Raw genomic sequence first — 26,560 nt, 5'->3', positions numbered from 1 at the left:
TTGCCCTGTTGTGATTCTCATTTCATGTTGGATTCCCTCTTCTGACAGATTCACATAATGATCCAATTTCAAGTGCAGTGTTTGAATTGAGTCATTTGGCAGCAGCTCGTCTCAGCCCTAGGGTGGTTGAACACAACATTGTTTTCAGGTCCAGGATTGTTTTCCCATCAGGCTCGGTGAGCTAATAGGACAAAAGTTTAGAGCGCACGGATAAGAAGAAGATGAGATGGCTTAATTCAAAGCAAACACTGGCTGCATTCATGCAGCAAAACGAATGATGCCCGTGAGGCATGAAGAACAATGCAAAACAACTTGAAAGAAATGACTGTTTTCTACCGTGGTGGTCAGTTTAAGGTTCATGGGAGAAAACTGTAAATGTAATCGTGTTGATTTTTTTGTGCGAGTTTTCCAAGTTTTTCTCTTCTTTTTTTGTATTTCTTTTTGTTGAGTTTTGCACACAATTAGGAAAACTACCAAGGATCGGTTTTCTTTGTGTCATAAAGCCACAACTGTTTTCTTCTCACGGGGATACTTTTAATCGAAATTATTCAATTAAGAGCAAGAACATGGCGACAGTGGGAAGGAAAAACTCCCTCTTACAGGAAGAAATCTTCCATCAGAACCAGGCTCAGGGAGGCTCAGCAGGTCTTACCAACAGAAAAATTCAGGATATCCTCAACAACTCACCTCAGTTATCATTGTCATCAGTCAGAAGTGAGCTTCACTGATTCATCAACTCATACTGACTCCTTTTATAGCCTCCTCCAGAGTAAATTGCCATGGACACCCAGTATGTTGACAGCTGCGGTAAACAGTGGACTGACGCCGCATACTCACTACACATAAATGGTGGCCAGAGTCATTTATCCTGCACTGGTCACCACAGTTGGATTTTGCACTTGAATTGAGAGAGTAAGTAAGAAGACAGAATTCAGCTGATTGCAATCTACTGACATCTAGTGGTGAGATTTTACACACTGTTAGCATCGCGAGATCTGGGACTGGAGGGAAAACAACGAAAATGGCTATGTCCATCTTTTATATGCAGTCTTTGGTTTTCAGGTGTTTTTCATGGGAGGTCTTTTCGCCTTGTGAGAAAAGGACTTGCGGCTTTACAAACAGAGGAAACCGATTTTTAAAGGACACAAAGGACTATATAAGTTATACTAATAAAAGCTATTTTTGTACCAGGCTGTAAATATGCTTTATTCTAATGTAGATTTTAATATGGATACCTATTAAAACTGATTCAGTTTTAGAGACAGCTTCAAATAGCCCATCAAGGAAGTACAGTTTCTGACAGCTCCTTGTTGGCTTCATGTTTCAGTCCCGGAGGCTACCACTTACTCACAACATGTGTAGTTTTAATAAGGGTTTTTCAAAGTTACTTTTCTTTACTGATATCTTCAAGTTCATTTTGCATAAGGACTGCATATCTGGTACAAATTAAAAGAGTAACCATCAGATAACTGAGCAATCTGACTGGTGAAACAAGTCTTTAAACTTGTACTTAGAGCATGTAGAACACTGTTTCTGTTCTTCCTAAAGATATTTTCTTCTTTGTTGCGTTGTGTTGGTGTTGCTGTCCCACAAAACATAATGGTTTAAGTCTCAAATAGCTTTTCAGTTGGGGTTAAATGTTCTTTGCACTTGTTCTTTTTTCACTTGAATAACAGGATTGTTTATTGAATTTATCACCAATCTCTATTTTAATTTAAACTGTTTCTCCAAGGTCTGAAAAGTAATAGTAAGTAGCAAGTCAGGTCTGTGATTTGGAAAATATATAATGGTCTTTAAATATTAAAATGTAATTTTCCATTACTATGAGCACAATTACTATTCGCTTGGCTTGCATTGTCCCGAGGATGCAGCAGAAATCTTAGACGCTTACTCAGAAACCAGGACACACAAAGTCACAAACTCTATTACTAGAGACATCTACCAAGTGAGAAAACTAACGCTTTCGCAATTTGGACACATTGACCCCTAAATGTTACTTATATCCCTTGGAAAGAACTTTTTCATGACAAGATATCATGAAAAAGTTCCTGGATTTTTTTCTCAAAAAGACTTTAATGGAAGTCCCGTTCTAACCATGTACACGTGCATATCTGTGCTTTCACCGTGGATTTCAAAACTGTCCAGAAAGCCGTGTTCCAATTCTGTGTCAGACTGACTTGTATGTCACGGGTGATGCTGATAACAGATGGGTCTCTGACTACAACCTAGAGAGCAAACAGCAGTTGTCAGTGTAAAAAGAAAGCACAGTGTGCATGCCTGAAGGAGGCAGATCAGGTCAGCATGACCGGGAGTGAGCTCATTGTTTTTGTTTGCTTGCTTGCTTTTTGTTTTTCAACTGTCAACACTGTGTCCTGCTGTAATGTCTTGCAAACTTCCAAGAAAAACCTTTGTACACCATTGTGCATCAACTCAATTTACATGGAGAAGGCAGGAGGCTTTCGGCCATGTCTACACAACTATGCCCCCCAAAACAAACTTGAATTCATACAGTGTTGTCCTCTTCCCCAAAACAAAACTGAAGTGATGCTGTTTTGTTTGTTTGAAAAATAGGATGCATCCCAAATGTGGAAATGCAAATGATAAAAACTGGAATTCCACAGAGCGATCCAAATGTAGCAGGAGGCTTAGATATTTTCATTATACCTCATTAATCTCTGTCAGGACATACTGTGACTTTACTTGCTAGTTTAGTTAAGTTGTCAGAATAGAATAATTTTAGCAAAGAGCCTTACAGTTAAAAGAATGCTGTTATTTTCTTTCATCCATCTTCTTATCCTTATGGTTGGAGGGGGGTTGGAGCCCAGCACGGCTGTCATGGAGTGAGAAATGTGGTACACTCTGGACCGGTCACAATTCTATCACAGGGCAAACACATAGAGACAGATGACCATTCACTACTGTGGTCAATGTGGAATCATGATTTACCCTAACATGTCTTTCGACTGTGCAGTGAACCCATACATCTGCATGGAGAACATGCAAGCATATGCACACAGAAAGGCTTAGATTCAAACCCCTCTTTGCAGCGCGACAACAGTTGCTATTGTTACAGTGGTTATTTCCATCTGCAGCAATTTATATTTGATGTCATGGATCTGTTCTGAGACCTCCTCCTGCCTTCCAATGTGCATCTCCTCTGCAGCAGCATGAGGAAGACCCCAGCACAGAACAGAGCATGCATCAGTGTACATAAGGCACAAAAGGCATCTTTTGTACAGTCCACTACCTTCTGTGCACCAAAAAGCATACAGGCAATATTAATGGCAAGGAGTTAAAGAGACAGAAATTTCCCAAACCAACCAAACAGAGCTAAAAAAGAACAAAGTGAACACTGGAATAACAATATCTGGAATACCATATGCTCCAAATCAATCACAATGTTGCTTTATAACTTATTTAAAACTGCCAAAACTTAGCTGTGTTTGAAAATGTAACATGCCAATGTTGTGTTCACAACAGTTTCCACTGTTTCCAGCAAGCCTCGGCAAATCAATGAGACCAGCTAGAGACAGCAGTAAATAGAGTGTAAGTCCGGATGACACTGGTGCTCTCCTTTCACTCCTGGCTCGCATCCAGCAGAGTACAGGGCAGAATAAACAGTGAGTAGGTGAACATGCTGCATGCTGTACTCTCTTTCTAGGCCCAACCAGAGAGAATGGCAGGTCACAGTGGAGCATAGGGCTAATGTGGCAGTTCACGGGAGCCCCCCTCTGCCTCGCCCCCCTCCTGCTGTCACACTCTCACTAATAAGCTCACATGACTGTGTGCCACACTGACATGATTCTGTGACCAGTGAACAGTCAAAATGAGGGTTCAGCATCTCATTAGCACCATATTGAGAGAGACAGAGGGAGGGCCAGGCAGGGCAGAAAGAAGGAGGGGGGTTTCTTCCAGCTGTTTTTCTAATAACAGAGTGGAAAGAAAGTGAGACGGGGATAGTCACAGAGGGGGAGAAGAGCTAAACAAGCCAAAAAAGGATGGGGTTAAAGTAAAGGATCAGAAGAGAAAGAGGAAGAATAGTTTGTCGTAGCATGACTGCAAACTAGAAGCACAGCTTACGGGTAGGAGAGCGAGAAAGGTAAGTTTCGTCCTCCTCATTTGTTTGCCCTGAAGCTGTTTAGCATAGAATCAGCTACCATGCAAATGTTCTGATTTGTTTAACTTCTTTTTCTCTTCCTACTGGCTTGAACTGTCTCGGTGTTTCACACCCACTTTGCGATCAACAACGTGTGTGTGTAACTTTAAATGCCAAGGGAAAATTGGGTCAGTGAGAGAGGGAGAGGAGCATGTGTTAGAGGAGGAGAGGCACACTGGGAGAGGGGGAGATAGTCATGGAGAGAACTCCTCAGCAGCCCTTGAACTACAGTAACAAGTGGTCACTTGAGTAATCACTGGTGATTCAGAGAGAAATGTAAGTGCTGGTTGCTCCCTGGCATGAGTGCTCTGCTGTCACTTTTAATGCTTTCTTGGCTTCGCGAATGGAGTTTTTAAGAGTTAAAATACTTGAATGCATATGTCTGACAAACTATTTAAAACTTGTTCACATTTGTTCGCTTGTTGCTTCTCTTCCTTTCCTCTGCATGAACAGTAGAGTCAAGATAAAGCAAGTCTAGGTTGCGCCTGGGGGGACTCTTTTTTTTAACCTTGTAGGAGCTCATAGAAAGTGAGAAAAATTAAGTCTAAACAAGATAATACAAGTACGGATACCAGCTATCTACAGAAAAGAAGCTATGAGTCTGACTCTCAGTCATGCTGAGTCTTGTGATGAGGTGTGGTTAGTCACTTTTATATTACTCAGCCAGCCATGTGTCAACGCGCTACCCAGACAGACAGAAGCCAGATTGTGGCCGTCCTCGACAAATTTGTGGATACATCTGCCTTCTTCTGTTCAGTTTCTCTTCTTCTGTCTGCCCAATGGGTCATACATAACATGCGGTGCAAATATGGCTGCTATGTGCACACTTTATTTCATTAAAATCACACTTTTTGTTGCCAGATCAGAAATCTGCCCCTGCACTCTTGCAGACATGATCTCTGAACTGAATGGCAACAAGAGTCAGAGTGGGAGACTGTTGGTACTAACAGGGCCTGTATTAGTCAGAGCAAATGGGAAAGATGACCTTTCTGCGCTGTTTATTTTGGGAAGGCAACAGGAAGAATGTTAGAGCAGCTGTTCTATTCCTGCTGGCAGATCCCCACCCCTGTGAATTCCAGTCTGCCACTGGAACGGCACTCCCCTTAATAGTGCAGGAAGACTCCGAGTATGGGTTATCTGGGCATTGTACAGTGCAAATTACACAAAACTGTGCAAGTTGTGATGACAATGACATAAGCAAAACACACTCACAACCACAAAGCTTTGCCAGTTTTTGTTTTTGTTTCTGTCAGATGTACTTGCCTACAGGGGGAGCGGTTTTGTTTACTAGGAAACTGTACACATCACACAGTGCAGACGTCCAACCTGTTGCAATGATAATCAATGTCATCTGCCTGCCAATAAAAACTCTCTTTCTCTGCCTGCTATGTATCCAAACCAGTCTAGCAACTATCTTCTATAACAAATCTTTTGCTTTATGAGACAGACGTGCTCCCAATAATGGCAACCCTTCCCAAAGAGCCTGCCGAGGATGCCAGGAAACAGAGTTTCTGGATGGTGAGGATTATATTTATGGTCAAATCTTAGACAACCAGCGTTGTTAAGCTAAAAGAGTAGGTGTGTCTACTTGCAGAAATTGTTATTTTCACATATAATCAACATCTTTCCTGCTTTCCTACCAGCCAGGGAATTATGTACGCACAGTGCATCGAACTGAACGGTCCTTCCAGGCATGCAACGACATAGTGGCCTGCTTCATGGAGAGAGCAAAGGTAGAAAAACAGTACGCCCAGCAGCTCAGCCAGTGGAGCAGCAAGTGGAAGTCCATAGTGGATTCTCGTAAGTAACTATGTTGGCTTGAAAAAAGACACTCCCAGGTCTTTTCTCACCATCACTGTTCTCACAAAGTTAAAATTAGTACTGATTTTCATTTTATGAGCGCATCTGTGCTTGCCTGAAATTTCAGTGTAAAAATTAAGGTCATTATTTCTTTATTAGTACCATGACTCACCACTGCACCCTGTGTTGTTTCATTCCTCATGCCCTCTATTTTTTTCCTGCTTCCCCAGGGCCACTTTATGGCTCCCTCATGAGAGCATGGCAGTGTTTCTTCACCTCCACTGAGCGTTTGTCCGCGCTCCATTCTTCCATTTCCCAGTCGCTAACTTCAGAGGAGGGAGTCCGGGTGAAGACCTGGCAAAAGGAGACCTTTCCAAAGAAAATCTTCTGCGGGTTCAGGGAGAGCTACGACACCAACACAAGTTTTTCACGTGCACAGAAACCCTGGTCCAAGAAGCTTATGAAGGTGCAGCACACATACATCCACCACTGTGAACTTATAATGATGGACTAGCAATACCAAACAGGCTGAAGGTCCTCCTAGCGTTTGGCAATATCATTTTCTTATTCAGCAAATGAAAGATATAACTAAGAGATAAACATAAGATATATCAGACACATGCAGATGAAGACTGCCCAAGAAGACCTGAAATGTTTCTTTTTCCTAGCAGCCTGTTAGCTTCACTTAGCAGACAAAAAGAAAAACAGAGATTTGACTTCATTTCAAGGTAGTAACCCAGCAAACATGCCAGTGTACGCCCTGTCCAGCAAACCCACACTTGTCCCACACAGGCCCCAAGGGACTATGTTTGCTGGGAAAATATTACAGCAAGAGGTTTAGGTCCAAATCTGGCAGCCGGCTGCATCTTGTATGTTCTCGCTGTGCTTGCACGGGTTCTCTGCAGGTACTTTGGGTTCCTCCGAAAGTCCAAAGACAGGTTTATTAGTGATCCTAAATTGGCTGTAACCATACATTTAAGCATAAATGGTTGTCTAGCTCTCAGCTCCATGTGATGGACTGGAAACCTGTCCAGGCTACCCAGTAATAGCGAGGATAGGCTCCATGGCCCTCCCCCCTGATAAGAAATAAATGGAACACATAATACCACATTTGTTGATGATGTGTTTTTATAAGGAACTCCATGTCAGATGTTAGACCAAAGCTGCTGACTAGCTGCTGGTGGTAGCTATATGTTTTATTTAAAGAAATGAGAGGGCTGGTCGTAGATCGGCTCAGCTAGAGGGTTGCTCTGCTATGATTGGTTATTATGTTAATAACCATTTGAATAAACACTATGACATATCGTTTTAATATTTATTTAGTAAGTCTGATTGAAATTAACATTATAAATAGCAACATACCACTTTGACTAGTCATAATTACATGACTAATCAGAGCTATCTATCAGGATATCTATGATGTCGTTCTGACCAGTCTAAACAACAAGTGTGTGCTAGGTCAGCTTCTTAGGCTGAGCAGGTGTGCTGCAAGTCAATTACAGAGTCCTGGGTTTGTATTCAACCTGAGCCCTTTGTCTCTGTCATCACTCAACTCTCTTGTTGCTACCCCCCACCCCCCTTTTAAAAACCGATCCGATATCTGCAATTTAGTTTTTAATGACAAGATTTTTACAGCTTTCCGGTGATACTAGCTAAGGATTCAAGTGATGAAGCAATGATAGCTCCTGTGATGAAATTAAAAAGACATGAAATAGATCAATCTTATCATCAGCTCATCAACAAATCTGTAGCTGTAGCTTTGTTGTAGCAGAATGTTAATATGTACTCACTGACTCACATTCCTCAGAGATTTTGGTCCACATTGACATGATAGCATCAAGGCAGTGGCTGCAGATTTTTGGGCTACACATCCATGATGCCCATTCAATCACATCACAAAGGTGCTCTATTGGATTGAGATTGGGTGCCTGTGGAGGCCATCTGAGTACAGTGAACACATTCTTATGTTCATGAAACCAGATGACAATGTTGTGGTTATAAAGAGATGAACATAGTCACTAACATTATTCAGGTAGGCTGCGGTGTTTGAACATCGCTCAAATGGCATAAGAGGAACAAAAAGACATGAGAAAATATCCCCCCTCATCATTACACCACCTGCAGCTTGAACTGTTGATAAGAGATGGATCCATGCTTTTATGTTATTTATGTTTTATGTTATTCAAATTCTGACCCTTGAATTTCACAGCAGAGAATTCAAATTTCACAGCAGCTCTGTCATATAAGGCAGACAGGTATACAACAACAAAGAGTCTCCAAAACCTTTTGGACACAGACTATTTCCTGGTGAAACCTGAGTATTGACTTATCTGACTTTCCTGTATATAAAAATAATATAATGCAACTAACTAGCTATAGTGGATAGACCTTATTATTTACTTTTTAGCAGATCAACAGTAGTTAAGCCCAGTTTAGTTCCAGTACAAAGACAAACTAATCCTGGCAAAAGCTTTGTACTTAAATGATAGATGTAAGTGGCATCAACCTTTTTATCTAACTCTCAGCAAAAACTGAAGAAGAAAGAAAGAATCTGGCTAAAAACTGTGTATTTACTAAATCTGTTTTCCATCAAATAAATAATATTTACATGCAAATATATATTCAACAGCTGGAGAAGGTTCGAGTTGCATACCACAAGGCCTGTCAGAGGGAGCAAGCAGCTCTGGAGAAAGAAAAGCAAGCAAACGAAAACTCTGAAATGAGCCAAGAGAAAAAGCAGAAGATGACTGAGGCCAGAGAGAAGGCCACGGAGGAGAAGGAAATGGTAAGGAGAGATGTTTAATCACTGCAACATTTCACTCAGTCATGCATGTTTAATTTGGGACGCATTGACAACACTTCTAATTTCCACCATTTCCTATTCACGACTCATATCTGCTGATATTTACTCAGTTGAAAAATTCTAAACACGAGCCCCAGCCTTCAGTTTTTGTTCCAAGCATTTCCCTTCTATGGAGATGTGTTATTGTTACTCTGCTCAGTGTTTATGGAGCACAGCATGGGAACAGCAGAGAGCATCAGATGATTTATACGTATTAGATTCTCTGTTAAAGCCACACAGCGGAGGTTCTTCCTGGGGAGGGTACTCAACTTTACATCATGGAACTGTTTCTGCCTGCAGGCTAGAGATAAATATGAGAAAATCCTGGAGGACGTGTCGACCTACACACCTCGCTATATGGAGGAGATGGAAGCCATTTTTGAACAGTCGCAGGAGGAGGAGAGGAAGAGGATCAGCTTTCTCAAGCAAGTCTTCCTGTCCATCCATAGACACTTGGATGTCACCAACAATGAGAGGTGAGCGACCACTTGAATGCTTATGTGTACAAATTACTTGTTAGCACAAGAGGTATCGTTGACTGTCTCTTCATCTTTGTGCCAGTGTCAAGGCAGTTTACAGTGAGCTCCACCAAACTTTAATGGCCATCGATGAGCAAGATGATCTCAAATGGTGGAAGAACAATCACGGTCCAGGCATGCCCACCGACTGGCCAAAGATTGAGGTACACAGACATGTAAACAGCTGTATTATTCTATGTGCGACTTAAACACTGTATACTAATTGAGTCTATTGAGTTTGTGTAGATATTTTGTATACATATACATATAAACAAGATTCATAACCTTAAGTGTTTTTCTTATAGACATACCTAAAAATGTGATGTATCCACAATAAATATCCACTTATGAAACGTTTTGGCTGTTGCAGTTTTTTATATTAGAAAGGCCTTATATTTAGCTTAATAGCAAGAGTACTAAGCTATCAGCTAATGCTACCTAGTTTAGCTGAATCACAGACACGGTATGTTAGCGCTAAAATACAAATAAAATAACTTTACTCACCAAAACTTGAGGGCAAACCTGTTGTAGATGCCAGAGCAATACTATTTGTCAGATAATTAAATTAAAGTGAAAACCCCACGAAAATAGCAGAGCAGTCCAGTTCAGTGAGATGAAGCCTAGCAGACAGTTAGCGTCCTAGTTACCACTAACTTTCACCGCTAATAATGCACAACTTTAAGCCTTCTTTTAAAAACATCATCTCAACAATTAAAGGGAAAATTAGCTGATAAAAACAATTTGTATACTAGGTGGTAAACATGTTAATTACTACTGTAAATTTGAGAATTTTAAAATGCAACTGTGTGTGGCTTGGGAGCTGGCCTCAAATGTCTATTTAAAGACCTGCGTTTGCTGTCACACTGTGTCTGCATTTTTTTAAGCAGAGTGATTGCAGCAGATTTTAATCATCATAAATAATAGTATCCAAGGTGTTTTGAATTCAGAGTCATAAATTGTGTTTTTGCAGCTCTTTTTTATAGTTTTTGTCAAGGAGCTACATGTTAACCTATATCTTCTTTTTCGTGTTACATCAGGAATGGGTCCCACCAGTAAAAAAGCTCAAGCGAAAGAAGAGGGACCAAAAAGGAAAGGAAAGCCGACCGTAAGTTACCCCAAGTGGTGTGTGCACTTTTATACAGTGCTGTGGCAGTGGCAGATCTTTACAGGAGCTGGATATAAATAATAATAATGGATTGCATTTATATAGCGCTTTTCGAGACCCTCGAAGCGCTTTACAATTCTGCTATTCATTCACTCTCACACTGGTGGAGGCAAGCTACAGTTGTAGCCACAGCTGCCCTGGGGCAGACCAACAGAAGCGAGGCTGCCATATCGCGCCATCAGCCCCTCTAGCCATCACCAGTAGGCGGTAGGTGAAGTGTCTTGCCCAAGGACTCAATGACAAAGACAGACAGAGCTGGGGGATCGAACCAGCAACCTTCCGGTTACAAGATGAGCTTCCCAACCCCCTGAACCACGGTCGCCCCGTGGTGCACCGTGGCGAACGTGGTTCAGGGGACCAGCTAAATGCTCTCAAACCTCAATGAGATGAAGCAAGGTTGTAAAAAAGATTTAGTCAAAATTCCTCTGCAATAATGTGAGAGTCACACAGAAAATGATTACTTTAAGTTATTACCGCTAAAGGTAGTTCTACAAGCTGCTGCATCATAGGGTATAGTTAGTTATTCACTCTATGCAGTCCTGTGAAAACTTTCTTTTTCACATGTCTGACTAATGAATGAATAATAATGATCCAGAGGTTGACAATACATTTTTCCACCTGATTCATATTCATCGTTTTTACTTTTCCTCTCCTCCTAGTGTGATGATTGGGGGTGTGAAGGTGCGAGCTTTGTACGACTACGTGGGAGAGGAGGGTGATGAGCTGTCCTTTAAAGCAGGTGACACATACAGTGTGACGCAACAACTCCATTTTATTCTCGGTGTAAAGACAAGATGTTTATGCCAAATTACAACCGCCACATCAACATAAATACGCGTGGGAGGACAGAATTGTAATCAGTCCTTCTAAAATGATGATAGACAGGCTGGTAAACACTGCGTGGAATTACTAATGTGATATTTTATGGTTTATGCTGCTGTAGTTTTATTTTAATAACTTGTAAATGACCACGGGAAAAGTATGGAGTAAAATTAAGCTGAATGAATATGATTTGTGCATAAAAATGTAAACAAACAAGAGCTTGTTAATGCTGTTATGCTGATCATTATTTCACTAAATTCAACTTGGATCTTTTTTTTATTATCACTTGAATGATACACCAAAAAAGCGTGCAATGTGGATCATGAAATTAGTAGACTGTGTGCATGTGGCTTACCAGAAAAAGGTTAGGAACCACTGCCCTAGGGTGCCGAAATCTTAACCGCAGAAAAACACAAGACAACATTTGCAAGGTTGCCAGGAAACCCATATCTGAACCGCAGGATGACACATGGAGCAAAAAACAACTGTTACTGTCAATTAAGCCAACATGAAACCTAAACAGATATGTTTTTATTCCCTGCACACTTCCACACTTGTCTATTTTAGTGCCGTGTAATAGCAAGATGTCCAAACTCTAATATTCTTTTATATATATGACTCCAATCTCCTTTTGAAATATGTCTTTACAACAACAGTTGAATTTTTGCCTTAATTACCATTAATTTCACCATGCTGTATGTCCATAACTGAACTGAGTTTTGTTCTGTTTGATGCCAGGTGAGGTATTCCTGAAGGTAGAGGAAGAGGACGACCAAGGCTGGTGCCGAGGAGTGCTGAGCGGCGGGAAAGAGGGTTTTTACCCAGCTAATTATGCTGAAGTTGCAGAATGATATTAACACTGTCCAACATATTATGCCCTGAACCTTTTTCTTACAAAGACTTGGTTTTTAAATTCTTCGTAAATACCACTTATTTATCGTCTAAGATGTTGTCACACTGATGTTGAGCTCGTGTCTGATAGTATCTGTTCCCAGCCATTTTTTAAAATGTTTTAAGGCCTTAATTTTGAAACCGACTTGGTTAAAGTACATCTTCAATATGAATTAACTTATGAGAGAATAGAATGTACTGTTTCTGCTGAATGTGCATATGTGTGAGTGTGTTTGCATGTTAAGAGAAAACACAAAAAATAAGAGAAGATATTTATTTACTGCCATCATGCCTCAGTCATTAGATCACTGTAATACAGATGAAGCTGATAGTGATTGTTGGGGTTTACACAAGTGCAAGTTTACAATGTTGTGTGCATGCAATGTTAATGCCTATTTGAATATTAAGCGCAGAAAATTGCTTGATTGCAGGAGGAATTATCAAAATAAAAGTAATCTTTACCTCTGTTCCATTTTGTTGCCGCCTACTTTTTGTTGCTTGTTGTTGCTATTCGACTGATGATTTCTGTGCAGATTTTGAAATACAGAAAATACAGTATATATGGCAAAAACCAAGCCTATACCTCTAATTATCTTGGAAAAAAACAATAATAATAACACTGCCTAAACTCTGTCAGGAAAACCTTTGTGTTAAGTAGTCTTCTGGAAGATTTCTCAAGGCTCTCCTTTGGATGTGTTTTCTTTTGTTCCATTCGCTGTCAAGATGATCCCACACTGCTTCGATCTTGTTGAGGGGTTAGTTCTAGGGAGATTCTGCTGTCTGTTTTCTACTCAGATATGCTTTCACTAGGGTGGCTGTAGCTAGGTAGGACAGGTCATCTACTAATCGTGAAGGCTGGCTGTTCAATCGCTGACTACTCTGCATGCCAAATATTCTTGGGCAAGATGCTAACCCCAAGTTGCTCTCTGATGCATCCATTGGAGTGTGAATGTTGGATAGAAAGCACTTAAGTAGGAAAAAGCATAGAAAAAAGTGCTTGGGTGAATGAGGCATGTTGTGTAAAGTACTTTGAGTGCACAGGTAGAGTCTGTTTTATTGCACTGGCAGTGGGTTTGGGATCATTGCCAGATGGTATTGCATGGTGAAATAAAACCTGGCTGTACTTTTCTGCATTCATGATTTAAACAGTTTGACAAAACGACACTGGGGAGGCCGATCCATAACTAGATAGTCTTCCATTGTGTGTTTTTACAGGCTTGTACATATATAGCAGAGCTTCTGAGACCTATTAGCAGTCATATCATAATTAAGAAAAATGCAGACTCAAATGCAGGACTCTATGCTGGCAGTGGTTTACAGATTTTATATACTGGTAATGTGGGAATAGAAATAATTAACTCAGATAAGTGTAGCTCAATGGGAACGAGACAGGAGTTCAACTGCAATTTTAATTTGGGTGGAATGGAATTTAATTCTTACTTTCACAGGTTGGTGACTACAGGGGAAGGTTTACAGCCAGAAGAATCCAGGAGGAGATGGAGAACATTTTAGTGGAAACCTTTTCCAAACCAAGAATACCAGTCAGGGAGAAACAGGTAGGTGTGATGAATCAGGACCAGAGAGGTCTTTTTGAATAATCCAGCTTCAGTTAAAAAACTACAAAAAGAAATAATGAAAGGGCAAAAAAGTTGATCAAATTACTAATAACCAGCCAGTCCTTAAATAATACAATGCCTGATTATGTGAATTGACTGAAGGTGTGAACCCCGGGAATCCCAGTACCATCCAAAGGGTGGGTCAGACAGAAAATCAAGTCCATCCCTCCAACTGAGTTTATAGAAATAGACTGAGAAAGACAAAAAAAAACAAAAAAAAAACCTCCAGGCCAGTTGGGACCAGGACAGTTAGCCTGTAGAGTTGGATGTCTCGAGACCACTTTTACGTGGTCTTGGTCTTGTCTTGGTCTCGGATCCCTCGGTCTTGTCTTGGTCTTGCTGTCTCGGTCTTGCCATCTCAGAGCGACATAGTGGTCGGGAGATTTGGAGTCAACAGTATCCACGACACACAACGTAACGTTCGATAATGTGTCATGCTCAAAAGCATCAGCTCTAAGAGCCGTGCTTAGAGAGTGCTTTGTAGTAAATCAGAAGAGTCGACTCCCGTTGAGCGAGAGCCGGCTCCTCACTTAATTTCCTTTCGCTGCTCAGCTCTCACACAGTGGCTCAGCTATGCTCCAATCCCTCCATATTGTGGCCAATCACATGCGAGGATATAGGATAATATCATTATGTGAAAAACAGAGAGGGTGAGAGATGCGACAGTCAAGTGGAGCGTGCGTCTGTCCTCTCAGTAAGTGAGTGAGACAGTAGACAGTGGTGAGGAGGGCTGTGCGAGTGCATCGCAAAAACACATAAATATGCCTGACACCCGTAAACGAAGCAGCATCTGGCTGCAGTTTGAAGACTTTTTTGTCTCGGTCTCGGTCTCCGTCTTTGTCTCGTCTCGACTTTGTCTTGGTCTTGACTCGGTCTGTCTTGGTCTTGGTCTTGTCTTGGTCTCGATACCCTCTGGTCCTGGTATTGTCTTGGTCTTGGTTTAGGCGGTCTTGACTACAAGTCTATTAGCCTGTCAGATAATCTGATCAGGGTCTCTTAACTGTTCCACACTGTTATTTTAAAACCAGGGGTGATTATGCTTTTGAGGTTCTAATACCTAAACTCTAGAACAGCCTTAAGGTCAGCTGAATCAGTGATTTGTTTTAAATGGCCACTTTTTAGTTAACCATTTGATTGACTGTGTGTCTGTGTGCTGGAATATGTATTATTGTTTTGAATGTGTGGTTTTATTCAAACTGTGAAGCACTTTGTAACTGTTTGTTGCTGTAAAAAGTGCTATACAAATATTGTTATCATTACTATTTCTTTTTCCAAATCCAGTGAAAGCTTTTGTCATTGTCAAGCTGGAAAATGAAGCTGTTGCCACTCAGACACTTACCAGATGGTACTGCATGGTGAATAAAAATCTGACAGTACTTTTCTGTGTTCATAATTCTGTCAGTCTTGACAAAATCTCCAACACCAATGGCTGAAATGCAATCCTAAACCATAACTGAGCCTCTACTGTGTTTTACAGACACTCACTGTTGTACCTCTCGCCTGACCGCCTCTGTACAATCTGACAGTCTAAACCAAAAATGTAAATATTGGATTGTCACTTCATGAGATGAGTTGCCACTGATTTTCAGTGCAATTCTTCTGTAATTTGGTATATTTCAGCCTTTTCTCACGGTTTCCTTCCATAAGAATGGCTTCTTCACAGCCACCCTTCCACTGAGACCATTTCTGATGAGGCTTCAGTGAACAGTAGATGGATCAACTGAAGACTCAGATGCTTCTGTCGGATCTTGTGTCAGGTCTTTGCTGGATTTTTTCCTGTTTCTTAGGACACGATGACACGACAAGATACTGTTCATCTGCTGTAGGTCATTTTGTAGATCTGCCACTAGTTTATTTAATTTTTTAAGAGCACACTGCACAACATGCTGATATATTCCAGGTTTCTGGCCAATAGCCAAATGGTTTGGCTATTGGCCATGATTTTGGAAACAAATCATCTGTTTTACAACAGGCTGCTAGTAACAAAGTGCCTAAAGATACAATTTACAATTGTTTTGTAAATTTCTTTTTTTGTAATTTTTTTTTGTTATGTATGTTTGTTATGTTTTAGTTATGGAATTGGCCACCTTTTTTATGTTTGAAAGATTAATAGGTCAGTGTTACCTGGCTTAACAAACAAAATCCCTCCTCTAAAAATGATCAGGTACAAGGACAGAACTGAAAATGGGTGTTCGTCCGTCCACCTATGACAGTTTGAATAGGCTCCAGCCATCCCTCTGTGACCATGAATTAGATGGATGGATGGATGGATGGATGGATGGATGGATGGATGGATGGATGGATGGATGGATAGATGGATGGATATGGCTGGAATAACCAGTAGATGAAGTAGAAAATAAGTTTAAAACTGGTGGTTTAAAAGGAAATAAGACACAAATGTTCCTGTTTCTCAGCACATTCATCCATTTTATCTACACTCAGGATATTTTTAACCACAGTTGGGTAACCACCCTCACAGCAAACTACGAGTGAAGTCTCTGGAGGAAAGAAACCTGTTGGATGAGATGTCTGAGACATAACTCAATGAAAGACACGACGCAGAACAGCAACTGAAACATTTCTGAGACCGGACGGAGTTGAAAGTATATTTTTCGCTGTACTGTACGGATTGCATTCAAAGACCTTTCTATGTTGTAAGTACTTCTACTTACTTGTGTTTAAAGAAGCCGTTCATGTCATCTAATTTTGTTTTACTTTTTTTTACAGTAGTTGCACCTCAGCGACATCTGTGCTAACAGTTATTTAACCACTTTGGGTGGGATTGCGTCCTGATTTAAATGTCACCGAGTGTCACTCATTGTCCTGTTTAATCACGTCATTTCTGTCACTGGCAGGTAGAGTCACGATGGAATTTGCTTGTGGGTTTGTTTATGTGCCACCATCATTGAGTCAGAAGGAGAGACGTTATCCAAACATCATTAAACGCTCAGGTATGAACTCAGTCAAACACTGCCATGCATTACCACAAAGAAAATTTAAGCTATGAAAGTCATATTAAATTTTAAAAATTCAGATGTTACATTCCTGTGTCAACTTGTTTTTGCTTCTGTCTCACTGGCTGCTAAATAGACACAGACACTTTACAGTTGGTCAACTTTGACAAAAGAAAGTATTTCAGCTATGCGTAACAAGAACAGGAAACATCAGATTCTGCAGTTGCAGGTTTAAATAGACACTGCTGATGTACCAGCTTGATGAAATCCTTCTAATAGACACAAAGTTGATGCTTTCAGCTACATTTGTAACCCGTTTACTCTACCGTCTCTGCCAAAGGAAATGTCTGAAGTTGTTAGCTAGTATAAAAGTATGAAAACAGATTAAAGAACATATAAGCACAAAGTAACAACTTTCAGTTCAGTTCAGTTCATTTTTATTTCAAACATGTACATTCACCATCATTACATAATATCATTCCATTCTTTTGTTTGAAAAGGAGTGGGCAGAAGTATACACTTATTTGGCCCTACCCCTTCAAATTTTACCTCTAATTAATTTAATTTTCTTTTAGTCTTAAATTAAACAAACAAACAAAGCAAAAAAAAGCAAAGCAAAAAAAAAAATCACAATATAGTTTCTTTCATATAAATAAAAACAGAATATGTAAATTTGCAGACTTTAGATATTTGCTTTAAATATCAAATGCTGATGATGCATAAGTACGTAAAAGTATCTGTAGGTGGATTTTTCTTTCCTCTGAGCTTTCTGGACGACTGTTTGGTTGTCCCATTATTCAGGCAGTTGCACACATCCTGTCCTGTGTGTCTTAGAGTAGACCTTACTTTTACGTACTTTACTCAGTAAAAGCCACCTGAGTCACAGCACAAAGGTCAACACTGCACAAGTTGTTTTGTCTGAGCACAGATTTTTCTTTTTATTCTATTCTATTAATTTGTGTTTTCATTGGGGTTTTTTTTTTAGCTCTTCTTCCTCCTAATCATCGCCTTCGTCCCCAGTCTCCTCCTCCTCCACCTCCTCCTCCTCCACCTATCCCACCAAGAAAGCACCCTGAGACAGAGTCGGAAAATAGCAAGGATGGGAAGAGAGTCTTGGAGAACTCTGTTTTCTATGAAAATACTATACTGGCAGCAGCTTCTTTGAATAGTGTAAAACCTGAGCAGCCAACACCACCTAAAAAGACAGGTACAGTGAATGTAGCACTGATATTGTCATTTGAATGTATTATTTAAACTGCTCAGACTACATTTAGCATCCAACCACACAGAAAGCACACAGAAACCACACAGAAAGGTTGGATGCTATTTTTTCAGTTACTTAGACCAATGCAGCCATTATTAAGAATTCTTTTTGTGGTCATTGCCGTTGTGGTTGTTTAAAAAAACAAACACACACACATATACACACACAACAGGGTCGCACTGTGATGCAGTGGTTATTACTCGATCTCACAGCAAGAAGCTTCTGGGTTCAAACTCCTTGTAAGGTCAGGACTTTCTACATTTCCTGTTTTATTTTGTAGTTGTTTTTTTCATCCTTTGTGTCTTGCGTTTAGTTTTACTTCCTCTCTGTTCCCTGATTATGTCCAGCTGTGTGCCATCACCCTCCTGTTTCCCATTCCCCTGATTACCCTCCTTGTGTTTAAATAAGCATGTCTCCTTCCAGCTAGCGTGTTATTGTCTGTGTTCTCTTTCCTGTGTGTTTCTCGTGTTGCTAAGTTCCCAAGTTGAATTTCTGTTTCCTTGGTTTGGGCTTTGTTGTAATAAACCTTCATCTTTTGCTCATTCATGTCAGCCTTTGAGTCTTGGGTTTGGGTTCTAACTCTGCCTCATTAACACAATCTGCAGTTTAGTAGATTTATGATCAACACTCTGTTTCTGCTTGTTTTACCCAGCTCTTCTTCCACCTCCCCTGAAAACCAGATCAGAGTCATGTTCTTACGACCAGCCGCTCATTTGCCCTCAATCAAGTATCATCAATCAAGAACTTGCCTATGATGTCCCAAAAACTGAGCCGGATTTAAATGCACAACCCCGGGACCCGAACTACTCTTACAGTGTACCAGAAGGCACTGGTGGGGAGGTGAACCTGCCGGCTGATTCTGGCATTGTGTCATCACAAGGTACAACATTCTCTTTCTCTTATTAACACAGTTTAATTTGATTGGACATCCTCATCCTCATCCTTCTCCTCTCATCTCAGCCCCAGCCATCCCTCCAAGACCTGACTTCATGAATTTAGTCCCCGAGTACATAATGCCGTTACCTTTGTCCCACTCACCTCCTTCAACCTCTCCGAAAACTCCTCTATTGCCTAGTTCTAAAGGTGATTACATCAGTCACTGCTGAGCTATCACAAAACTGATGTAGTATGAAATGCATATTTTTAATGCTTATGTTATTCCAAACCCAGAAACAGCAGATCTGCCAGGAAATCCTAACGTTGTTCTTGTAAGTTTAGGAAAATTACTCTCAGAGGAAAAAGGTAAGTAAACCTTTATCACCACATTAACATCATACCAATAATAATAAATCTGATTGGCTGTGATTCTGTTTTTTGAAAAGATCTTGTTTGATTTCAGTTCATACTTCATGGTGACAATGACCTTTTTGTTCTTTTCCAGTTGACCCCATACAAGGAGTACACAGCCTCTGCTCCCAATGTGGCTCTGTGGTGGACACTTGCTATGACAATACGGTAATTGCATCGTATTATAACTATTAATTCACATTTCAGAGGCGCTGATCTCAGAAATGGATGACCTGAAAGAAGCGTGCACATTGTTGATCACATCATAAGGAAACATGGACAACTTGACTGGTTTACATGATCCTGAGTTTGTGTTCTCTCCTTTTGCTGCATTTCAGGTTGATGAGTGTTACTTCTGTAAATCCTCCAGTTTTTCCAACACACCCAGTTTACTGCAGAGTCCTCTAAATGGTTACCAGGACGAACTCTTTTTACTCAATCCCGATGAAAAGCCTTTGTGCGATACGGATCCTCTGCTGCTCTTCTGCATTGATGTATCAGGCTCCATGAAAATCACCTCTGAGGTACAACAACACTACAGACACTTGGCATCACGAGGCTGTTTGTGACAGCAGGTGTTCATGAATACAACCTGTGGCGTCTCTACTGTTTTTAGGTGTCAGAGGGAGAGCATACTGTGAATAAATCCCGTCTCCAGGTGAGTTGTCTTTTATTTTTTCTCCTTATTTTGAAGTTACCTTGAGGGACTTGGGATATTTGCCAGTTGAAATCTGTGGCTGAGGATTTTTGTGTGATATTTTTTTTGACAATTTTGTGTAGAGATGCTACAAATCAAAGATTGTTGTATTCTAACCAGTTTGTCCAGGAAGCTGTGTCACAGTGCGTTGAGAGATTAAGCGAACAACAACCTGGCACAAGAGTGGGGCTCATCTCGTTCAACCATGAGGTACATGCGTGATTGTGGAGTGTGTCTTTTTCTATTCATATCTTTGCACTCTGTTTGCATCTCCACTGCCTGCTCCTGAGCAGAGTCACGCCGACCTTACATATTGTGTTAGGAGGAAGAAGAACAAGCACAAACTAGGCTAGCTGTTGTGGCAAACGATGACCATAATACTATTTACTGCAGACTACCTGCTGTGAGGAGGCTAACGGTCTCTCTCACCAGGCAGGTAACCTTCTGTACCTTGTTCTTCTCTCTGATAGGAGGAGTGAGGTGAGGTGGAAGCTGTAAAATTATTATAAGTTTTCACTTCATTGTGCAAAACAACTGCTTCACTGGAATTTGCCTCGTCTAAAATCATTAAATGCTGTTGTTTACGGTGGATTTTATTTGATTCTCCTCGCTGTTTTCTTTATTATATGGTACAAAGTTATTTCTGTTACTTTTTTTTTTCATCTTTCGGTGTTTGCATCTTCAGGTGACAATGCATGGATATGAGAATTTCAAATCCCGTTGCCTGAGTGGGGCTGAGTTGATTGAAAGCCTCTATTTGAAAGAGATTGCAGCCAGTTTTCCTAGTCCACCTCCACTTTCACAGACAAAGGACTATTTAGAAAGACAAGTTATGGGGTATGGAAAAAATTTCTTTTTTTAAAATTAGATTTTTTGTTTTAATTAGATTATTGCATTATATGTATTGATCTTCCAATTGCTGATTTGTTTGAAAGACTGTCTGCAAGTGGAGCCACAGCTCTGGGCCCAGCTGCTCTGCTTGCAATTGCAATTGCCTCCAGACAACCAGGCTCAAAGGTAAGTTTAGCCAACAAGTCAAATTTTTTATCCAGTTTACATGTCATGTGTATTTTACATGTTACCTGCTTGAAACTTATGTCACAACACTGGTGAGAATTTGGGTAAGTGAGCAGGATAAAAGCAGGCAGGAAACAAAGAGTGAAAGCAAGGTGGAAAATATGCAACAAATCTCTCCAGCTAGACTCAAACTGCTTTTTTTTACCCACCAAAAGTGGAATGAACCATATAGTTAGCTGGGCTATATAAATATTTACTGCATGAAAATGTTTTAAGACCTCCTTGTGGTAATCAATTACAGTTCAGCTTTCTAAACAGTGCATTCCTGATTCGTTTTCCCTGTTGATCTTGAAGGTGATTATCTGTACAGATGGGAAAGCCAACACAGAGTTAGGAAATCTAGAAGTGGAAGATACTGATGCTCTTACTCCCGTCTCATCCACCATCTTCTACCAGGAGCTGGGAGAGTTTGCTGCTGATAACGGGTGAGCACATATCTCCAACTTAATTCTCCACGTCAGGGATGTCTAGTTCATCTTACGTTTGAAAAAAACGTGAATTTAAATAGTAGATCATGTAAAAACAGGAAATTTTCTCACAATTTTCACACTCATTTAAAACTTGAATACAGTGAAAAGTACTCAGTGGGCCAGAGTGGAGTCTTTGGCCAGCCTGTTCTGGCTCCCCGAGCCTTATGTTTGACACCGCTGCTCTACGCTAACGTAAAAAGAGACAGTGAATGAACTTGTTGAGGCAGTTAGTTATATATTTAAGTCTCTATTAAAAGCACTAGTACTCATATTACCCAATGAAAGGTCTCGATGCACTGTGATGATCCTCAGATTTCTTCTTTTATTAGCGTCACAGTGTCTGTGCTGTCCATAGAGGGAACAGATTGCAGACTGGATGAGCTGGGGAAACTTGCTGATCGTACTAGAGGAAAGGTAAGGCGCACTGTAACCATGGCGAAGCATATGACTCATCAAATCATGCACAATCTCATGGTGTCAATCTGTGCTTTCCCCTTGAGTCTAGGTGGTAATAGCCAGTCCCAGCAGGCTGCATCCAGAGTTTGAGCAGATCATTCAAAACCGGACCATTGCCACACACTGTACTGTAATTATACTGCTGCCAAAATCAATGTGAGAGCTGCACTGCACATAATTACTTAAAATGAGCTCACTGAATTGGTCTCTAGAGATTTAAATGACCCTAAGCACTGACTCATGTTCTCCTTCGGTAAAGGTGCATGAAGGGAGAGAAGGAGGCGGGACACAAAGGGATCAGAGAGGTGGGGAATGTGGACCCAGATACAGACATCACCTTCCAGTTTAGAGCAAATGAAAAGGTCTCAGAAGGTGAGGAAAATAGACACTCCTATAGACTGATGCCACTGGCTCGTTTATTTTCTCAGTTTCAGCTGCAGTTGTGCTGAATTTCTCAATAATATTGCAGCTGCCGCGTGTTGCCAGGTCTTTGAGGAAAGTGCCACATGTGGTGATTTCTGTTGTTGCCAACCATGAAAAACAGAAATTTCAGTTTGAGATCATTGCAACACTGCAAAGTGAGAGGCAGCCAGCGTCAAGGCATCTGAAAATAAACTAACAAAGCAAACATAACAAAGTGGACCCAGACATGTTACACTGATAAGTGGGACTTGGAAAAACAAGACAATAACAACTAAGAAACAGGAAAAAAAAATACAGCAAAGAAAAAAAAAAGGATTTCAATAAATTAAGTCATGGTTCCCTGACTTCTACTCTGGTCCCACCATGGCTGTCCATTTTCTTTAGTGTGTCCAGCTGTATTTTATAGAGACGAAAGCCCTGTGGCAAAACACATTGGTAAAAGGCTCTTCCATCTAGTGTTGGTAAATTACCCTCTGAATTTATTCAACATAACAGATTCACTCGCAGGCCAAATTCAACTCGGGATCACTGAACACTTGACTTAAGGGATTTAGCCTGAATTCTGAGATATGTACATCAGATGGGTGAAAAATGGTTCATTTGATCCAAACTGACCAGGGACTCTTCATGCAGGCCAGAGCAACATTTAACTCATTTACCCACCACAGATAGTTTCAGCCGGGAGGGCAGGGAGAGAGAGTCAGGGGACAGTGTGGCGCAGATTCACACACAGGGGTAATTGCAGATTTTACTCATACCTCTTGAGCTAAAACATTCATGCAGCTCGTTTTGTTTTTTGTTTTTTAGTGCCACCACCATCCCCTGGTAGCCGTGTATCCATCCAGCTGCAGATCAAGTACAGGCAGAGGAATGGGCGAACCATGCTCAGAGTGATAACTGCAGACCGGGAAGTTACTGATGACAGGTGATAATGCCAAATCTTTAATTACAATGCTTTATTTACTTTTTAGTTTTGAATTCTCCTCCGCTTGCAACTTTACTACACAGAGATATTTGCATGTCTATGGATGGCTTAAACAAGCCATTATCTTCTGACATCTTTAATCAGCGAGGCGTTCTGCCCCTCAGGACAACAAGTGATTAGATGTATTATTTTATGACAATTTCAGTGAACCTTTAGGCAAAGCAGGTTTCGAAAATCCAAGGAGACCGACTGTTGCTGAGATACCGGAGCTTTCGTGCAGAAATAATGCCTCATCCATTCTAACATTTAGTTACACAGTAAATGAAGCGCTCAGCCCAGTCTTCACATACTCAGTGAAGGTCATGCAATTCATCGTCTGAGCAGATCCAGAGCGAGGCCTGTGTGTTTTTCCACATTAACATAATGGCAATGCTGATGCAGTAAATGTTGAGAAGCACTCTTGTGAACACATTGTGCCCCCCCCCTCCCCCTCAGCTCAGCGGTGCTGTCCTCACTGTGTCTGGCCATCATTCAGCTCAACTCGTCACAGGCCAGCGCCACTCTGGCTGTCAGAGGTCGCTTGCTCGACGCCAGGAGGGAAGGAGACATGCAGAAGCAGCTTATTGAGAGAGCGATGTGAGTAACAGCAGGGACCTCTGACTGAAGGCCATCATTTTATGCTGAATTCTGACATTTAATGAAGGCTGAATCGACAGACAAGATGACACACAAGTATGAAAATAAGAAGGTGAAAAAAAGAGTTTAAGCACATTTGGCATTATGTGGTATTTAGATGAGAAATATGACTGCGTTGAGAAGCAGAAGCTCAGACGCTTCCTATGCTTTTAAGACCATTATTATCCCAGACTTTCTGATTCAAAGGTTACCCTGCAGCTTGGTTTTTCACTTCTTCTTTTTTTTTAAATTTTATTAAAAGTTCTCATGTTGACTTTATTTACAGTGCTGTGCAAAAGTCTTGAGTCACCACTAATGCTTTATTTGATGGAAATATAGTTTATCAAGCAAAAACAGTTTGTAGAATTTTAACAAGGTTGAAGGTGTGATGGCAGATTTCTTTTCTCATGTATTAATCACATATTTCATCATATCACATTGGTAATAGTGATATCACTTTCTCACTTAGTTGTATGCATGTGCACTACAAATGGGCCTTATGGTCTATCACACACACTGACACAGTGGGGACAACGTAATGGGAGACGTTAAACAGATAGCGAGGCTCCTTCTGCTTATCAGGGGTGTAAATCCTTAGGTGACGGCAAAGCAGAAAACAAGGTCATAATTCTCTCTGTGAGGGAGGGGGTCAAGGATGAGCTGGACTGTATGGATATGTGATATGCTATCGAATGTTCTTTGTTTTGAGAGTGTTTGGGAAGGTGTAAAATAGTTCAGGGTGGTGTCCTTCCTCAGAAAACTGTTTGGTGTTTGATCTGAACGTTTTCTCCACATTGCAATGTGTTAATTAAATCACTTCAAAACGCTCACTGTGTGTGTTGCAGGTTATTGTTAAAGTTTCCACAACAAAGGTCGATATTTGGTGTGAAAACCTTTATTCTTAAACACAGCCTGAAGTCTCGTAGTCGAGCTATCTTGTCATTTATTTAAGCAGTCCTTAGCAATAGTTCTCCAGGGTTCTTGAAGAACATTCGAAGTTCTTCTTTGGATGTTGGCTGTCTTTTGTTCTGTTCTCTGTTAAGCTGATGGTTCAATGATGTTCATGTTGGGCTCTGGGGAGGCCAATTCATGACTGATGGTGTTCCACTCTGTGCTTGGGATCATTGTCATACTGAAAAATAAAGCCACTGCCAATCAGATGCTTTCCAGATGGTAATGCATGGTGAAACAAAATCTGGCTGGTATATTTTGCATTCATATTTCCAGCAATTTTGACAAAATCTCCAACACCACTGCCTGAAATGCAGCCCCAAACTTTGACAGAGCCGCCATCGTGTTTTACAGATGGCGTTCGACAGTCACTGCTGTTCTTCTCGCCTGACCGCATCCATATGTTTTGAGAATTCAAACTAAAAATGTAAAATTTATGGGCTTATCACTCCATAAAACCTGTTCAGTGAAGTTCTTGTGTAATTTGGCACACATCAGCCTTTTTCTCCTGTTTCTCTTCCTTAAGAATGGCTTCTTCACAGCCACCTTTCCACTGAGGCCATTTCTGATGAGGCTTCAGTGAACAGCAGATGGATCAACTGAAGGGGCAGATGCATCTCTCAGGTCCTGTGTCAGATCATTTCTAAAAATAAATAAATAAATAAATGAAAGAAAGAAAAGCAACCAATTTCCAAAGACATCAAGAAATCCAGAACCTATTGCTCAAGACCACTATAAAGAAATGAAGAGCGGGTCAAGACTTTTGCACAGAACTGTATGTTTTATATTCCTTATCTTGGTAACGTCAAGATAATGTGTTGTGATTAATAGATAATGATTTATGCATAATGTTTGGCTGTTTTCAGAAAGCATAACCACAGTGCAGAGGCAGAACAAACATACAACCAATGGGTTAAAACCATGGAGCCGATATACACCAACTTCACACAGGTGAGCTTTTACTGTGTTTTTATTATTAGATTCAATGCATCACATTAGATTTCTTTTACACTTAATTCCTTTCCCCTCTCCAGAAAAACACTGTCAGCTCAGACTCAGAGGTAATTCATTCTCTTATACTGCTTCTTATTAGAATACTTACTATGCTGCCCAAATTCCTTTTTCTATAAATCCTCCTTTCTTCTCTTCCCGCCAGTCTCTCACAGACGCTGCTGCAGCGCTGTTCTACACCATGAAGCAGAGAAACAAGAAATCTATCTCAGAATAAACACAAGGCCCAGCCAACTGTCCTCCTTCACCTTTTACCTCGTTGGAAAGCAACTCGAGTCTGAATGACGAGGCCAAATGCTGCACTTAGACTTTGATTATTTGGCTGGATGGATATCCCTCAAATATTTCACATTGTAAATAATGCATTACAGTATATCTCACACCTCATTTCTCATGCTTGATTTTTTTTTTTTTTAATGTTACACGAGAAAACTGCTGATGCAGTTTTACAGTTAGAACTGCTTTTGTGTTTGACAGCGTCGCTGCGCCTGAGTTTGTGCACTGACCAAAGCGCCAAGTAAAAACCTGATTCAGAAACACCACCATGAAGCCAACACCCA

The 26,560-nt window shown here is 40.7% G+C and overlaps 2 protein-coding genes across 7 annotated transcripts; both read left to right on the top strand.

Moving 5' to 3' along the window:
• Positions 1 to 3,880: 3,880 nt before the first annotated feature.
• LOC100694300 (protein kinase C and casein kinase substrate in neurons protein 2) lies at positions 3,881 to 12,664 on the top strand. Of its 2 annotated transcripts, none has more exons than XM_013274072.3 (10): positions 3,881 to 4,099; positions 5,604 to 5,674; positions 5,800 to 5,956; positions 6,187 to 6,422; positions 8,586 to 8,741; positions 9,099 to 9,274; positions 9,360 to 9,480; positions 10,354 to 10,421; positions 11,141 to 11,220; positions 12,042 to 12,664. In XM_013274072.3, the coding sequence occupies exons 2-10, from the start codon at positions 5,618 to 5,620 to the stop codon at positions 12,152 to 12,154; spliced, it is 1,164 nt and encodes a 387-aa protein (XP_013129526.1). In that variant the 5' UTR covers positions 3,881 to 4,099; positions 5,604 to 5,617; the 3' UTR covers positions 12,155 to 12,664. The 2 variants fall into 2 exon arrangements, with proteins under 2 accessions (XP_013129526.1, XP_013129528.1); XM_013274074.3 differs by lacking the exon at positions 3,881 to 4,099 and adding an exon at positions 4,162 to 4,432.
• Positions 12,665 to 16,338: 3,674 nt separating this feature from the next.
• On the top strand, positions 16,339 to 26,387 carry LOC100692503 (circularly permutated Ras protein 1). Of its 5 annotated transcripts, none has more exons than XM_019362733.1 (21): positions 16,340 to 16,464; positions 16,670 to 16,761; positions 17,750 to 17,971; positions 18,681 to 18,908; positions 18,989 to 19,111; positions 19,199 to 19,270; positions 19,410 to 19,483; positions 19,654 to 19,839; positions 19,932 to 19,973; positions 20,133 to 20,222; positions 20,698 to 20,849; positions 20,948 to 21,029; positions 21,384 to 21,514; positions 21,889 to 21,973; positions 22,065 to 22,171; positions 22,275 to 22,387; positions 23,246 to 23,363; positions 23,859 to 23,999; positions 25,856 to 25,940; positions 26,024 to 26,050; positions 26,146 to 26,387. In XM_019362733.1, the coding sequence occupies exons 1-21, from the start codon at positions 16,460 to 16,462 to the stop codon at positions 26,215 to 26,217; spliced, it is 2,247 nt and encodes a 748-aa protein (XP_019218278.1). In that variant the 5' UTR covers positions 16,340 to 16,459; the 3' UTR covers positions 26,218 to 26,387. The 5 variants fall into 5 exon arrangements, 3 of the variants coding, with proteins under 3 accessions (XP_019218278.1, XP_003438642.2, XP_019218279.1); XM_003438594.4 differs by having other exon boundaries at positions 16,666 to 16,761; XR_003221325.1 differs by lacking the exons at positions 26,024 to 26,050; positions 26,146 to 26,387 and adding an exon at positions 25,516 to 25,613 and having other exon boundaries at positions 16,339 to 16,464.
• The last annotated feature ends 173 nt before the right edge of the window (positions 26,388 to 26,560 follow it).

This window comes from Oreochromis niloticus, linkage group LG8, assembly GCF_001858045.2.
Source record: "Oreochromis niloticus isolate F11D_XX linkage group LG8, O_niloticus_UMD_NMBU, whole genome shotgun sequence".
NCBI classification, from domain to species: domain Eukaryota; kingdom Metazoa; phylum Chordata; class Actinopteri; order Cichliformes; family Cichlidae; genus Oreochromis; species Oreochromis niloticus.
Note: the sequence above shows the minus strand (reverse complement) of the source record. Positions and strands in the feature narration are given on the sequence as shown.

Bases quoted from the DNA above. Each gene is read 5' to 3' on its own strand.
- LOC100694300 (XM_013274072.3), top strand. From the start codon at position 5,618: ATGGCAACCCTTCCCAAAGAGCCTGCCGAGGATGCCAGGAAACAGAGT. The intron at 5,675-5,799 runs GTGAGGATTATA...CTTTCCTACCAG, and splicing joins GGAAACAGAGTTTCTGGATG to CCAGGGAATTATGTACGCAC. The intron at 10,422-11,140 runs GTAAGTTACCCC...CTCTCCTCCTAG, and splicing joins AAAGGAAAGGAAAGCCGACC to TGTGATGATTGGGGGTGTGA.
- LOC100692503 (XM_019362733.1), top strand. The intron at 19,974-20,132 runs GTGAGTTGTCTT...TATTCTAACCAG, and splicing joins TGAATAAATCCCGTCTCCAG to TTTGTCCAGGAAGCTGTGTC. The intron at 21,974-22,064 runs GTAAGGCGCACT...CCTTGAGTCTAG, and splicing joins CTGATCGTACTAGAGGAAAG to GTGGTAATAGCCAGTCCCAG.